Genomic DNA, 16866 nt, shown 5'->3' with positions numbered 1-16866 from the left:
GGTAAGAATTCAACAGCATTGCTAAAAGCATTCTTGTTTCCAGCTCTCCAAAATTATTGATACTTTCAGATTTATCTGTTTAGCATTAGGGTAGAGTGGCAAGCTTCTGAAAAGAAATGCTTTTACCTAAGTATTAAATCGTGTTTAGAACTAGTGTGTATACTTTATACTTAAGTTTTAGAAATTATGGAGAGGACGGAAGCTAATGAGGCCTTACTTCTGCCAGTGTAAGGATGCTTCTAGTCTTGGAAGGCAGAATGAATTTCTTAATGGAAGATAGTTCAATGACTTGCTTGCTGATGCAAAATTTCATGTAACTTATGTAGTTTATATAATAGTTATATATGTGTGTGTGTGTATATATTTACTATCAAAGAAAGACCTGCCTTGGACATTCTTTCACATATCTTATCTCTAGGCTTTATGATTATGGTTCAGAAATGGAGGGAACTAGGACGTAAATGTTTTGAGGAATAAAATGAATATTGTTAGTGAAGCTTATGTAAGTATTTGATTAGTTTCTAACATCACTAAAGTCTCTATCAGGTCACAGAGTGTTGGAAGCCAGTTTATAAAGGAGGTAGAATACAGCTACTCTGGTTGCAGTGGAGAGGAGTCCTTACTTGGTCCACCCGTGCTTTTCCCCACCCTGAATTTAATGTCCAGTGTGAAAATCGGTAGATACTGATAAAATTCATAAGCTTTAGGTTAGTAGGAAAGCTGTACAATCTGTAAAATCCTTAATAAAGTTTCCTTCTTTTCTTGTGAAGTATAAAGACTTTTAAATAGCTAATTTGGATTTTAGAAAAATAAAGGCTTAATTTCAGAAGTTACGCAGTTTTTTTAAAAATCTAAAACTGTCTCCGTACTCTTTTTCTAAATGCTTTCTTCTAGCCTTTATGCTAGCAGATACTTCACCATGCTTTGTGGTGTTCTCTTAGTTTGTCTTAATGAGATGGTAGGTGTATTTCTCTTCTCTTAGGGATACAGTTTGAATTCCCATGTACAAACATGCCACTTGGGTGGGAAGAGAGCTGAAGCCCTAGCCAAGGCTCTGCCATTGGGGCCAGTAAGGCAGCTTCCTTCCTGTGTTAGTACCTTTCCAGCATGTGCATTAAACCCATAGTGTTTTAAGAGCTGCAGAAAAGTCCCGGGAATCTGAAGTTGTTATAAGGGTTATCCTATAATTAACGATGTTTTTTCTAATTCGTTCTTGTTTGCTCTTTTCCTGAATTACAATTCCTTCTCCCCCACCCCCTATATCTTTGTCTAATCACTGGTATCATCACTTTGTTTAGCACACATTGTATTAGCATTAACATTTTTTAAACTTTAAAAAGAATACATATAAAAGGGCAAAATAATTGCATATGTGAAGAATGTGGTAAATAAATTTGGAAAAACACCATGTCTCATTTTAAAAGTAACTCAAGTTTGATATTAACCCTATATTAACTATGTATTTCATGTTCATAAATGGTTTTCACCTTAATAGCACACAGCTTTATATGCTGAATATAGCCAATAATTTTTATTGGAGTATAGTTGATTTACAATGTTGTTAGAATTTTCTTTTTCAGGATAATGGAGGGAGCCACGTTACAGATTACAAAGAAATAATGGGGCCCAGTTGTGATTTTGTATTTGCATCAAGAAAAGCAGTGACCCTGGTTCTTGAGCCTCCTTTCTTTCTGTGGTCATTATTTGTTGCTTGACTTCTTTTCCTGTTGGCCTTTTAAAACTTGTGAATGGGTATTTCTAAAAGTGTACTGCCCACCCCGCTCCCCAGTGGGTAGAAATGGATTTAGGTTTCTAATGAAAAGAGAAAATCTGTTGACTGGGAAGTGTGCCTTTTCAAACAAGGCTTGGGAAAACTAATTTTGAAGCAAGATAGGTTGCTTCCCTTCCCTCCAAAGAATCTCCTTGTAATAGGAAACTACTATGAGTAGGATTTGACATCACAACATTCTATACATAGAAGCATATATCATAGTAACAGCCAAGAAGTACTGAGTTAGCCTCCATGGTCTGGCTCTACCCACCTGCCACTGCAGTGCCAGAGGAGTGGGAAGGGGGAAGTCCCTTCGGAAATTAGATGTGCCCCTGATTCTTGGACCAAGTGACTATTCTTTGCCACTGGGGGTGAAGCCACAGTGTGGCAATTTTCCTTGATGAATTTACTAAAGTTTAGGATCTTGTCCTTTTAGGCTGAGCTTGTGTTTGGACCCAAGTTAACTGCATTCATGAATCTGACTTATAGAACTGGAACACCAGTTTGTAAATGTAGCATGAGAAATTGCACTTGGGGTGGCATACTCAGGTTGGCCATGGTCACTAAATTTACTCTCTTGCAGAAGCCTAGCTTACTGTACAATGAGAAAGATGAATTTTTTTGCCTAGATGGCATCAACACCATGTGATGCGCACTGAAGATAGGCTGTGAACCAGACAAAAAGCCTGTTTCTTCCTCAAGGCACAGCCATGTTGTTACCGAAACACAACTGTGTTCCTGACTCACAGTGAGGCCAAACACCACCAAAACGCTGGAGTTTGGGACAGAGAAATGTTTATTGCAGGGCCATGCAGGGAGATGGGTGGCTCATGCCTTAAAAAAAAAACCCAAATTCCCTGAAATCTTTCAGCAAAGCCCTTTTACAGGAAAGATGAGGGAGGGGCATGGTTAGTTGTTGCAAACTTCTTGGTGTCAGATCCTTTGTTCTTGAGGTCCGGTCTTGGTCAGGTCACGATGTTCCTGTAACATCGTGGGACTTAACAGGGACAGGTTTACAGGGACATAACAAATAAACGTTATCCTTTGTTCTGACAGGAAAGGGCAAAGTTCCAAGGCTCAACTTTCGCCCTCCGAGGTCCAGGCCTGGCTAAGAGAAGGGAGTCCCTGCGAGGTGGGGCGCGGGGAGGGTGGGTGGCTACCGTGCCCCGGAGCATTCGTCTAGCACCCAGTCTGGGTCCTCCCGCCAGTGCCCAGGCCTGGCTGAAGAGGCAGATCTCAGTTGGTGGCTCCCTCAGGGCCAGGTCCCCAGACGCTGCCCAGCTGTCATGGCTGAGGGAGCCAGGCGCCCAGGACCCAGCTGGCCCTCAGGCTCCTCAGGCTGCCCAAACGGTGGGGGCCAGATGCCCCAGGCTGTGTCCCATGCGGATGGCCGCTGCCATTAGGCTGCAGAGGCACGGATGGGGGAGAGGTTCACTGCCGCCTCAGAGCCTGGGCCCGGCTAGTGGGCGGTCCTGGTGAGGCCTCTGTGGAGCCCGAAGCTGGGTGAGCTGGAGGGCCCCAGGGAGAAGGCTGGGATCTGCCTCTTACTCTCCACCTGACGACCACCACTCTGCCAGCCCCTCTAAGGGTCGCCCATTGACGCTGGCTTGCTTGGGGGAGGGGCCCACTGTGGCACCTACCAGTGGCTGAAGGGGGCCCCCTGTGGCGCCGACCAATGGCTGAGCAGGAACCTTTATCGCTGGTCTAACCCTCCCGCCTTAATGGTCTCTCTATTATAAGGTGAAATCCGAAGGAGGGTACTTGGGTGAATTGCATGACATAAAAACTAAGACAGACTGAAGCATCATTTCAGTTTTACAGATGCCATTGTTTTATGGAAGCAATACTCTTCCATACTACTCTTCCCCTGGGTAGTGTTTGCTGAGCAGTGTCCAGGTTTCTTTCTCAGTGTCTCCTTTTAAACATTTGTGATTGATACATTCATTTTTCTGTTATGTTAAATACAGATACTGGCCTACTTCCCACTCAGACTCCAGGGAGCTTTGCGTGCTGTATTTAAGCACCTATGGATGTGTGTATCACCCTTGTTCACACTTAGGAAATGAGTTGGTAAAAAGATTGGTGCATAAGCACACGCTGTGTTTGTTTGGTCCTAGTTCAGGGTACGTTTGGTGATTTCACTGACTGGCTCTCTTCCGAGATATTGTTTTGTCCACCTGAAGCCCTGGAAGACCCTACTGCTGAGTGGGTATAAAGCTGCCACAGAAGTCAGCCAACATCAAGAAGCACAGTTAGCCCTGTTTATAACTGTGTCACTTTTACTATGTCTTGAAATTTTCTATTTAGGAAAATTATTATCTGCTTGCATTTTGCTATGGTATTTCCCATCAAAGACCTCAGTAATACTTTATCTTAACAACATTTTAGCATTCATCATTGTGTATAATTCACAATGATGAGAGGAGTTTCCCAAGAGTAGCAATTGTATTCTTCAATAGTTATGGTCTTATTGTAATGTTCTTATGTTATCTTTTCTTGTACTTATATTTCATATACTTCTACAACTTTAACCCAGACCTTTGGTCAGGAACTGGTATGTGTAATCACCACACCATTGCACAGGATAGAAAATGAGAAGTAACATTTGATGTCTTTTTCTTCACACCATAGATCCAATCACTTCCCAAATCCTATAGATTTTACTTTCTTTTTTTTTTTGGCTGTGTTTGGGGCTTCGTTGCCGCATGCATGCTTTCTCTAGTTGCAGTGAGCGGGGGCTACTCTTCGTTGCAGTGCGAGGGCTTCTCATTGCGGTGGCTTCTCTTGTTGCGGAGCACAGGCTCCAGGCGCGCGCGGGCCTCAGTAGTAGTGGCACGAGGGCTCTAGAGCACAGGCTCAGCAGTTGTGGCGCACGGGCTCAGTTGCTCCGCGGCATGTGGGATCTTTCCCGGACGGGGCTCGAACCCGTGTCCCCTGCATTGGCAGGTGGATTCCTAAGCACTGCGCCACCTGGGAAGTCCCTAGATTTTACTTTCTATGTATCTCTTGAATCTGTTCACTTTTCCCCATCTTATCAATGCCCTACTTTAGATTTTTTAAAACTTAAGAATGTGAAAGATGAATTACTTTGTTCTTCTAATATGTAAAAGCTTGGTAAACCATGTATAAACTGATGCTGGAGTTTTGGGACCTCTGAAGTTCAGTATCCTGGTTATGGTTCCAAACTCTAATGTAGAGTCAGGACAGCAGTGAGGAGGGAGGAAGACAAACTTTGGAGGAAAATTACCTTCCACCTGCTTGTGCATTGCTTCTGCCCCCTCACCTGTTTTGATGGTTGCCAGTCCTTAAGGTGAAATATGTGTGTGCTATGTGTATTTTAATTCTTGGAAAATCTAGAAAAAACCTAGGATGATGGGAGATAGGGCTAAAGGCTAAAATGTTTAGATACCCAAGGTGTTTAGAAGAATTAAAAGGGGCATAGAGATTGTACTGTTTTTGTTTTCAACACTTTGCTCATATGTCTGTGAGCTATTATGAGTCTCCCAAAACCCAGAGACTTAAGCATATAAACACAGAAGCATTAGAACTGTCCAGCTGATTTTCAAACATCATGTATTGAAGGTGTTTGTGCCAGGCACTATGCTTGGTACTAAGGAATATGATGACTGAACAAGAGAAGTTTTCTTCCCTCCTGAAATTTATTTTTCAGACTAGAGGCATCTAGATGCTGGGAATCCACCAGCATTACTTGGCATTAAGGTTTCATCCTAATACAAAATGATCCTGAAACCAAGCAGCAGGACCCTGTGAAGCCTTCCGGGGGAAAGACACTGCCCCACATCCCCATCCCCTGCCTCTTGTTTGCAGAAAAGCTTCAGCCTCCTAGGCCTTCCCCAAGTTCCAAAGAGCAAATTCAGAGAAGTGAGAAAATGCAGAAAGAAAGGAAAACAGTCAAGTAAAATAATAGTTTAGCTATAAAGCAAAAGTCAATGACCCTTAGTTCCTACCCAAGGGCTATAGATAATATTCTGAGCCATATCCGTGAGTTTTTTACATATACTAACTCCCCCACCAGATGGAAGAAGTTGACTGCATGCTAACAAAAGCACATAGACCCCAGACCGTTTGGAACCATAAGGCTGATGATGTTGCCTCCTGAAATACCACCTGGTTATCTCCCCACCAACCAGAAATCAATCAGAAAAATGTCCACAAGCTGATTAGGCACCTGCGACTCTATCCTTTAAAAACCCTGCCTTTAAAAACCCTTCCCTGAAAGCCACTGGGGAGTTCATGTCTTTTGAGCCTATTCTCCTTGCTTAGCACCTTGCAATAAACTCTGTATTTTCCTTCATCACACCCGGTAATAAACTCTATTTTCCTTCATCACAACCAGGCTATGCTTTGGGCGAGCAGACCCAAGTTTGGTTGGTTAATCCTGGTGGTGGTAAGAGGCGGGCTCTCAGCTCCTCCGTTCTAATGTGTTTATCCCATTACTTCCTGAGAACAGGTTTTTAAGCAGTAAGACCCAACGATCTGACTTGGGTTGGCTCTGCCTGAAGTGCAGTCTCCTTACCTGCCTCCAGCCAAAAGAAGTCTAGACCTAGGAATGCCTTCCCCCTGCACGGAAAGTTAAGAGTAGAATGGGGAGGGGGGCGCGGGCGGTGCTTAATAATCCAAGGAAGACTCGGAAATGCCAAGGACAGGAGCAGCTTCTGCAATAATGCCTCAACTGATGGGAACACAGAGTTTTTGTTTACCCAATTTCCCCCTGAATGTGGCTTTTACAAAAACAGAGGAAACAACAAGAAAGTGGGATAGAGTGATGCCAGAAACTTGCTCAAGTCCTATCTCGCCTTTGGTCACAAGACTAAGAAGTCTTCCCGGGGCAGGGGGAGAGCGACCGCCTGCCGCGGAAGCGCCTGGATCCAGACACTTTCTGACTCCGTGAGAACGGCCCGATTAAACATTTTTATTCTTCATTGCTGTTGAATCTATGTTGAGATTTAAAACACATGGCATCCCCGAGAGACTGTTTCTTAGCCGTCTCAGTCCTCCGCAGGCACCGCCGAAGGCAGCCGCCATTGAGGATTGCTAAGGCCCGGGGTCCTGGGTTTCTATGACGACACGCAGGCGTTTGGGAAAAGGTGCGGCTACAAGACGTCTGGCGAGAAGCATAGTTTACAGGTACGGGCTGCAAGTGTCGGTTTCTCATCACTTCTGATGCAGAAACGGTGCGAACTCTGCCCGACCGCGAGTCAGTGGCGCTGCGTGCGCCAGGCGCTGCCTGTGGGGAGGCCGGGACCTCGAGCGAGGGGCGCCTTCAGGTGGTGCCGGTGGTCGGAGGGGTGGGCCGAGCGTGTACTTCCCGACCCGGGCCCAGACTCTGATCCACCCACAGGCTTCTTAGTCGCATCAGAGGACTTTAGAGCCCGGAAGTCTCCTCAAAGAAAACCCATGCTAGATAAATTTTAACATTAACAGTTAACGGGTTTCTCTCTCTCTCTCTCATTCTCTCTCTCTTTCTCTCTCTTTCCTGCAGGTCAATGTGGCAGCCCTGCCAAATCCCAGTAATGCCGCTGATTTGTTTCTAGGTTAGCTTTCTGGAGGGGTATTTCAAATTACTAGAGAGTGATAGGAGGCATTGCTTACTATGTCGCTCCCGAAAACGCCCTCAACGTCAACACCTGAGGGCAAAAATGTGAAAATCTCTGCATCCAAGGAAGAGACAGGTAAAGTTCTTCAAGGCATAAATAATCATGGCCATAGTCAGAAATCACAATACGTTCACTATTTTCCTTAATCTGAGATTTCAGGATACTTTAATTAGTTTCGTTTTTCCAATATACTTGTTTCAATAAAATCAAAAGCCATTCCTTTTATAGTATTTTTCACTACTCTGCGTAAGGACTGTGTTTGTAATTTTTTTCAGATGCTAATGAGTTTTATATTGTTCTAAATTCAACCTATTTTAAATACCAATGGTTGTATGAAACAGTACTTTTTTGGGGTATTTGTTAAGGAACCAGTTTGTATCAGGTTTTAGTAATTATTCTGAATGAAAGTAATTATTTGTATAAGATTTTCATTCATACATAGCTAAATGCAGATCTGTACTGGAATAAGAATCTGCTAGTGACTTCCCTGGCGGTCCAGTGGTTAAGACTCCGCGCTTCCATTTCAGGGGGCTCGGGTTCGATCCCTGGTCTGGGAACTAAGATCCTGCATGCCCAAAAAAAAAAAAAAAAAAGAATCTGCTAGACTCATTCCTACCCCTCATTATGTTAAAGCTTCCTCCAACTCACCTACATCTTGTTTTTAGGGGAGATTCTGCTAAAGTCCCACCTAACTTTTTTTTTTTCCTTATTTCCTCTGATATTCTGACTCCATCCCAAACTTTCAAGAGATAGACTTTTGGTAATGTGAACTTCAGAGGTTTTGATGGTGATCAAAGCATGATACATCCTTACAGAAATTAACACAAACCATTCTATGTGAGGGGCATAGATTAGTTGAGAGTTCTTTAAGAAGATTGACAACCTAACCCTCCTTGCTGACTGCATTGGAGACCTTTTCCTACATTAGGCCGACTCCCCTACCTTTATAACTCCTCTGCCCTAGTCAAGCTGAGTAGGGCACTCTTTATACTGAGTTTTACTGCACTAATTTGCTCAGATTATTCCACTCTCTTCATTTCTAAGGGTCCCAATTCTACATTTAAATCCAACTCAGATACCTTTCACTCTATAAATATTCCAATTTAATTTTCACCTTCAAACTTATATAGAAAAAATTACTAAATAATTTGACAGTTTTGAGGAGAGGAGATTTCTTTGGTCATTTTCACATCAAGGGGAAAATAGACATTCCCATCATCTTCATGCTATCTCGGTTAGTTTGATCAAGTGAAGTGAGTTTAATTTTCAACTTCGAATTTGGAATAATGGAGGTTCATCTTTGTACCTGAGTTTTTGAACTCATGTCTGATGTAAGTGTGAGTAGGGCAGACAATGTGAGTTTCTTTTTCTTGACTAGTTGATTTTCAGTGTTTTAAATATTGCTGCTATTCTTGGCAACCGGAAGCAATGTTTCTCTCTGTTAGCAACATATATATGGGATTGATGAGGTAGCCTGGGAATCTCTAATTAACTCTCAAAAAAACTACAGTAAGCTTTTCTTTCCCATTATTTTCTTAGGACTTCCTAAACTAAGGGAGAAAAAAAGTCTGGTGGATCCGTCGAAACCGTTTCCTACTTTCCTTCAGAATGAGTTCATCCCTCAGGAAGTTCTACTTTCTCTGACCTATACAGCCAATGCTGGTCCTTGTCCTGAAAACTTACTGCCTTCTAAGAAAATTAAAACCCCAAAGGTGTGTATATACATATATAAAGTACTTGGGAACATTTTATCTTTTGGTATCCGGTTCATTAAGTATTTATTTAGCATATGTTATGTATTCCAGATTGTCTTAAGAATATTTTAAAATTAATTTCCTAGATTGAAAACTAAACTCTTTTGCATATTTTCAAGGAAATACTTGAGTATTTCCATTAACCTGTTTTTATGTGATTTACCTAAATGATCATTACTACTCTTAGTCTTGATATTTTTCTTTCACTATTGAATTGTCCTAGTTTCAGTCTTTCTCCTTGGTATTAAATAAGAATTCTGCTCTCTTTTTCCACAGAATATTCAAATGCCTTTAATGTAAATACTCAAAAATGATTAAGAATAGATTTCACTTGACTAGAGCGCCCTCTGCTGTGTATTCATGTTTTTCTTTTTCCCAGGGTACTCTTCCACGCCCTGTTGACCACGTTTGGCATAACCCTATTCGAAGAAATAAGTTCAAATATCTGATCGACCATCCCGTTTCCCTAACGGGAGCTGGAAGGTAAAGAAGGAAGATAGTTGGGTAGATGCAGATGAATAGAATCATTATCTCATTTTGTATGATTTCCTTGGGAGGAGCAGAATCGGAAAAATTGTAAAATCATAGAATCATCGATTTTAAATCAGAGAGTAAAATCATAGAATCAAGATTTCAAAGCTTGAAGTATCTGTTTTTAAAAAAATACATTTATTTATTTATTTATTTATTTTTGGCTGCATTGGGTCTCTGTTGCTGTGCGCGGGCTTTGTCTAGTTGTGGCGAGCGGGGGCTACTCTTTGTTGCGGTACGTGGGCTTCTCATTGCAGTGGCTTCTCTTGTTGTGGGCTGTAGGCGCACGGGCTTCAGTAGCTGTGGCACACGGGCTCAGTAGTTGTGGCTTGTGGGCTCTAGAGCGCAGGCTCGGTAGTTGTGGCGCACAGGCTTAGTTGCTCCGCGGCATGTGGGATCTTCCCAGACCAGGGCTTGAACTGGTGTCCTCTGCTTTGGCAAGCAGATTCTTAACCACTGTGCCACCAGGGAAGCCCGCTTGAAGTATCTTTAATGAACCAGAATACAATCTGAAGAGGACATGGGTCTACCTTTTTGTGTATGATTATTATCAAGAGGATGGCAATATGTGCTGGCTCTGTTGACTTTTCACTTGTTTTAAATTTGCTTTTGCATGCCTTCATGTACTTGTCCCCTTACTCTCCTATTCTTTGTTGTACCCTAGTAGAAGGGAAAATATCAGGCAGAAGGCCTTTAGGGCCTCTTTTATTTGCACATCTGAGAAGAGCTAGGTAACATAGCTTCATGACCTGCAAAACCTTGAAAAACAAGTGCTTAATCCCTGCTTTTCCTCAAAGCGAACCCTTAACCTTTACACTGTTTTAGATCAAATCAGCAAATTATATTTGTTGTTTTTATATCATTCCTAAAAATATCCAAAATTACAACATTTTCCCTGTGAAGATTGTAATCTGCTAATTTTCTGTGTATGGTTAATTTATTAATTTACTCCCTCCAAAAAAAAATTTACTCCCTCCATGCTCCTTACTGAAATATCACTTAATAGTAAGTTTACAGTTACTAATACTTGGGTAGGTTATTTAGTCTTTCTGAGTTCCATTTTCTCACTTGTAAAAAGGGAATAATAGACTTGCTCCATTTTGTGTACCTTCCAGGGATATAGAAAGCACAAATGAGACAATGAATGCAAGAGCACTTGTAAAACTATACACTGCTATGTAAATATAAGGTGTTATTACTCAGCTATGTCTCAGTGCTAGAAAAAGTGGTAGAAATTTAGGCTATTCATTTCTGTGTCCTGGGGCTTTGGTGTCATAAGTATTGGTACTTTATTTTATGCCATCAGACCATGGCTATAATTATTACTATATAATAATTAGTAGTTATGAGATGTTTGAAGTACTTTGAAAAAATAATTAGCTATATCTGAATGCAGCAATAAACTGACATTAAAGTTTTAATGTCAAATGACATCTGAGTTGGAACTTTTTAAAATGTGAAGATCTGTAGTGTGATAGATAGGATAATGACCTCCCTGAAATGTCCTCACTGCAGTCCTTGGAACCTGTGGATACATATCTTACATGGCAAAAGTTACCTTGATTTGGCATTGGCAAGAGACAAGAGGAGGGTGACTGTAAAATTAATAAGTGTTAGTGATAGATATTGAGGACAAAGGGTGGGATGGAATCAATTATGGATGCTGAGATTTTTGATGAGTAGAGTGGTGGTGCTAACTGACAGAATTAGTGAATATAGAAGGGTGAAAAGTGAGAATGAAGGAGAATTATTCAGTCATATCTAGAGGTAACAAATATGATAAGGTGAGATTTGATAGCATTGCCAAGGGAGAAAGTATAGGGAGAGCACAGAAGGATGAGGACAGGACGTTGTGGAGCATTTCCATTTGGTAGGCAGGAGGTCACAGAGATGTTCAAGAAGGGGTAGGTAGGATGAGAGAACCAGGAGAGTCCAGTCATACAGAGGACAGAGGAGAGGAGAGTGTTTTTAAGAAGAGAGGTGATCAACCCTGGAAAATATTCCAGGAAAATAGTGGAAGATGAGAACTGATGACTTAGCTGTAGAAAGTCATCCTCAGCTTTCTGGAGAATGATTTCCCAACTGCAGGGAAATTTTAAGAAGTCTGATGTTTAGCAGAAAGTGAGGGATAGATAGATCAAGGTAACTTGACAACAATGTATGGTCAAGGGAAGATTTTTAGAAGGGGAGAAGACTTGAGTTATAGACCAGGGGGAATGTTCCAAGAGAGAAGGAAATACACAGAAATTAGGATTGATGGAATGAGGTCCCCAAGGATGTGGGCAAAGATGAAATGAAGGACTTAAGTGGAGGAAATAATCCTGGGGAAGAAAATACATCTTAACATGAGGCTGAAGGAAAGGCGAATGAGAAATTTGACATGGAGAAGAGGAAGAGTGCGGGGGGGAAAACCCTAATGCCTCAGCCTTCTTAGTAAAGTATGAGGTAAGGAGACCAGTTTTGTGTCCCTTTGTGTGAAGGATGTGTGTGGACTTTACCCATTCTTATCCAGTAACCAGACAAAATTTATTTTGTAAATATATTTTTCTTATCTTTTAGGGATATTTCTTTTCTGTACGATGTTAAATATGTTAAAGGAGAGACTAGGGAGAGCGCAGTTTGTCCCCCACAAACGGACCGTTCATTACAGTCACGTGATGGTGTCCTTGTGCCTCATAAGGTAAATAAAGTATTTGACAAATAATTTCCTCTCCCTCTCTCTACTTAAAAAAAAAATTTCCCCCAAATATAAAGCCATGTCATACTATAACAACCTGCATTGTTTATGTTTTCATAGCACTTTCTAATTATTTCTAGAAAAGGGCATTTAGTGGGAGATGATCAAACATATCTTATTTTAAGCCATTTTCCAAACTACAGTTATTTACTTTAATCTGGATAATACAGTGTAGGAGACTAGATTTTTTTTTAAAAGAAACCAACAGCTTATAGTTGTAGAATTCTTGAAAGTAACACAACATTGTAAATCAACTGTACTTCAATTTAAAAAAAGGCAGAAAAAAGAATTGTAGAATTCTTATTTTTGGCTTGTTGCTAAGGTAAATTTTACATTCCTATTGAATTTTAAAGTCAATAGATTTTTGTGTAATTAATACTAAAACCAAGATTGTTCTTTAATTCATGGCTAATTTTTAATTTTATTTATTTATTTATTTTTAACATTTATTTATTTATTTTTGGCTGCGTTGGGTCTTCATTGCTGTGCGTGGGCTTTCTCTAGTTGCGGTGAGCGGGGACCACTCTTTGTTGTGGTGCATGGGCTTCTTATTGCAGTAGCTTCTCTTGTTGTGGAGCACGGACTCTAGGTGTGCAGGCTTCAGTATTCATGGCACATGGGCTCAGTATTTGTGGCTTGTGGGCTCTAGAGCACAGGCTCAGTAGTTGTGGCGCACGGGCTTAGCTGCTCGGTGGCATGTGGCATCTTCCCGGACCAGGGGTCAAACCCACGTCCCCTGCATTGGCAGGCGGATTCTTAACCACTGAGCCACAAGGGAAACCCCTTGGCTAATTTTTTAATTTGTGCTCTGCTAAAAGTTTATTACTCCTTGCCATGACCCATATTACTAATATTGTTATTTCTCTGATCAAAATCTCTTAATAAATAGTATCACTTTGGTATAGAAATTAGGATTTGTGAAACTCAGTTTTTTTCATCTGCTTGTTTTCATTCTTGTTGTTCTTTCTTTCTTTTTAAGCCAAAGAAACTAACAGATACTTTGATTCCTGAAGAATTTCATATTGTGTCAAATACAGGAGTTTCAGGTTTGGAGTGTTATGATGAGTGAGTACTGTGGTATATACTGAATATCTGACAAGTTGAACTGTTTCCTACTTCCCAGACATAGAGGAACCTGAGCAGTTCACTCATGTTCCCAAGCAATATCTACACTGAAGTGAGTAAACATCTGGCTTACCATCCTAATACAATTTAAGAAAGGTATCAAAAACTAATGAAAAAAATCTTACTTAAAAGAGTTTGAAGCAACAAGAATGTACTGTATAGCACAGGGAACTGTGCTATTACAAGATATTGAATATCTTGTAATAACCTATAATGGAAAAAAATCTGAAAAAATATATAACTGAATCATTTTGCTGTATACCTAAAACTAACATAATATTGTAGATCAGTTATATTTCAATTTAAAAAGAGAGTTTGAGATTTTAGTTTAGATTAAATCGTTCTCTGTCTTTTCCTACTGTTTAATTTTGAATTAAAAAAAAAATAGATCTTTGTTCTGAATGCTTGCTATGCCTCTTTGGGAATGGTTTTGAGCAATGACAAAGGAAAGTAGCCCTCTAAGTTGGAATCTCATAATGCACACTCTAGGGCTTAGCTCCAGACTTCAGACTAGTCATTTAAAGTTTTCTTTGATTTCTGCTAATGGGATTGAAAATGGGATCTTGCTTTTATTTTCTGAAACAACACTTGAATGTTTCATAGTTTAAAAAACTAGAACTTTGGATTAGGTTTTATAGTAAAATACCCAGAAGCTGTCACTCTTTTTACCTTATCCAATACATATGTTAAATGGCATTTCCTTATGATGGTGGGTTTCAGAACAATATTTTGCCAAAGGGAACTAAACGGAACTCATTTTTGGGGTAACTTTTAATTCTTATATAATTTCAAAATTATAAAAATGTTACAAAAATGGGACAAGGAACTCCTGTATACCCTCTATCCTGACTCACTGAGTGTTTACATTTTGCCTTATTTGCTTTAATACACACACACACACACACACACACACACACACACACACACACACACACTTAAACTATTCAAGAGTAAATTGGAGGCCCTCATGACCCTTTGCCACCAAATACTTTAGTGTGTATTTCCTTGTAACCCACTACTTATAGATCTTTTTGATGACTTTTTTAGCTCCATCATTCTTGTATATATTAGTTGCCATTTTACAATATAGACTCATAGATTTCTGTTTTTTTCAGTGAGTTATAATTCTTTGCTATCATTGATGTTCAAATTTTTCCTGATTTTGCTAATGCCAGATCCTTTGAGCTGTCTCTTGTGTTCTTTAGGCATGCCCCCATCATTCTTTGAATGTTCTCTTATTTTCTGGCTCAATAAGATTTTCAGGTTCATCTTGTATTTCCCAGCTCCAGCTTTGGAGTGAGCTATGAGTCACTTCTCCATGGAGTACTGTTTGCCTTTTAGTGGAGAAGGGTTCTTAGAAACCAAGATCTGGGTGCTAGGTGTACTCATTGCTCCTGGGGTATCATTGCTTCTAGTCCCTCTCACATACTCATTTTTGAAACGTTTTTGAGTCTTTATATTCCCTGAATATTTTTCACTAATCTAAATTCTGAAAGTGGACCTTATTAACCAACTGTGTTCCAGTAGGGGGCAGAACCAAAGGAAGTGTTTTTTAACTAGGGGAAGAAAAAAGATATATAAATAATAATGAATTTGAAGAATTACCATGAGATTCTCATTGTGATACGCATTTAGGTATAAGCAAGTACTTCCAGAGGACAGATAAATATGCTGGGCATCAGGAAGCTTGGCTTCTAGTTTCAGCTCTGCTTATTAATTTTATAACCTGTTTAGTCACTTAACTTTGTTGACTTCAGTGGTCTTAAAACATTCTTCCACCTTTGAAATGTCATTTTTCTTAATGAATCAAAGAAATTTTTGTATTGTGATACACTGAGGAATGTGATTAAAACTCTTTTACTTAAAATTTTTAAAAATATGATAAGTATCATTATATCTGTGTCTGTAGATGTCTAAGGCTATTTAAGTATCCTCTTGTGTGTAAAACGATGGACCTTTCTGATTGTCTCCAAGCTTCTCAATTCTGTGAGGTCTTAAGTTTTTCATGTCTTGTTATGTGATAAATAGGCCAGACAGTTTTCTTACAATAATATTTACCTGTCTTATTTATTGCAGCAAATATACTACTCTCCTCACAGATAGTGAAAATAGACTATTGCTCTTCCCATCCATGTAAGTATTGTTTATTTTTGAGAGTGTTTCTAAGAAGGAATAACTATATACACATATTTTTCTTTTTATTGGTACTTTATTACACAAAAATATTAAAATTACCTCAGAAAGCCAAGACAATAATTGCCTACAATTCTATCATTTAATCAGTGTTTTCATTTGTCCAACTGCATATTGATTTTTTTTTTTTTTTTTTTTTTTTTGCGGTACGCGGGCCTCTCACTGTTGTGGCCTCTCCCGTTGTGGAGCACAGGCTCCGGACGCACAGGCCCAGCGGCCATGGCTCACGGGCCCAGCCGTTCCGCAGCATGTGGGATCCTCCCGGACCGGGGCACAAACCCACGTCCCCTGCATCGGCAGGCGGACTCTCAACCACTGCGCCACCAGGGAAGCCCTGCATATTGTTTTTTTACATATTTATAATAATATCAAAGTGCTAAAAACACTTTTTTTTTACCATTTTAAATGGGTTTTTTTGGGTTTGTTTTTAAATTTTATTTTATTGTGGTAAGAATGCTTAACATGAGATCTATCCTCTTAATAAAATTTTAAGTGTGCAATACAATATTGTAATTATAGGCACAGTATTGTACAGCAGAACTGTAGAACCTTGCATAACTGAAATATTATGCCCATTGATGAGCAACTTTCCATTGCCTTCTCCCCTCAGCCCCTGCAAACCACCATTCCACTTTCTGATTCTATGAGTTTGACTATTTTAGATACCCCATGTAAGTGGAATCACACAGTATTTGTTTTTCTGTGACTGGCTTATTTCACTTAGCATAATGTCCTCTAGGGACATTCATGTTGTTGCATATTGCAGAATTTTCTTCTTTTTTTAAGGCTGAAAAATATTCCAGTATGTATGTATGTATGTATGTGTGTGTGTGTGTGTGTGTCTGTATACATATATATATATGTATACACACACACCACATTTCCTTTATCCATTCATCAATGGATCAAGGGTTGTTTCCACATCTTGGCTGTTGTGAATAGTGCTTCAGTGAACTTGGGAGTGTTAATGTCTCTTCCAGATCCTTTTTTTTTTTTCTTTTGGCCACACCATGCAGCATGCAGTATCATAAGTCCCCTGCAGGGATCAAATCCGTGCCCCCTGCAGTGGAAGCATGGATTCTTAACCCCTGGATATCCGGGGAAGTCCCTCTCTTCAAGATCCTGATTTCAAGTGGG

General features: G+C 40.2%; 1 protein-coding gene across 4 annotated transcripts in view; it reads left to right on the top strand.

Moving 5' to 3' along the window:
* Positions 1 to 6867: 6867 nt before the first annotated feature.
* AXDND1 (axonemal dynein light chain domain containing 1) overlaps positions 6868 to 16866 on the top strand; it is an 82455-nt gene continuing 72456 nt past the window's right edge. For 2 of the 4 annotated variants that reach the window (XM_029231133.1, XM_029231130.1), the window contains exons 1-7: positions 6873 to 6919; positions 7275 to 7464; positions 8929 to 9101; positions 9523 to 9626; positions 12234 to 12354; positions 13391 to 13476; positions 15613 to 15669. In XM_029231133.1, coding sequence (XP_029086966.1) covers positions 7386 to 7464; positions 8929 to 9101; positions 9523 to 9626; positions 12234 to 12354; positions 13391 to 13476; positions 15613 to 15669 — 620 coding nt within the window. In that variant the 5' untranslated portion in view covers positions 6873 to 6919; positions 7275 to 7385. Of the gene's footprint in view, positions 6920 to 6950; positions 6967 to 7274; positions 7465 to 8928; positions 9102 to 9522; positions 9627 to 12233; positions 12355 to 13390; positions 13477 to 15612; positions 15670 to 16866 lie in introns of those variants that run through there. The other 2 variants (XM_029231132.1, XM_029231131.1) reach the window with 2 other exon arrangements.

Source organism: Monodon monoceros, unplaced genomic scaffold (assembly GCF_005190385.1).
Source record: "Monodon monoceros isolate NGI ecotype Baffin Bay Population unplaced genomic scaffold, NGI_Narwhal_1 Super_Scaffold_18, whole genome shotgun sequence".
Lineage (NCBI taxonomy): Eukaryota > Metazoa > Chordata > Mammalia > Artiodactyla > Monodontidae > Monodon > Monodon monoceros.
The sequence above is the reverse complement of the archived record's forward strand: the minus strand, read 5'-3'. Positions and strand labels throughout refer to the sequence as shown.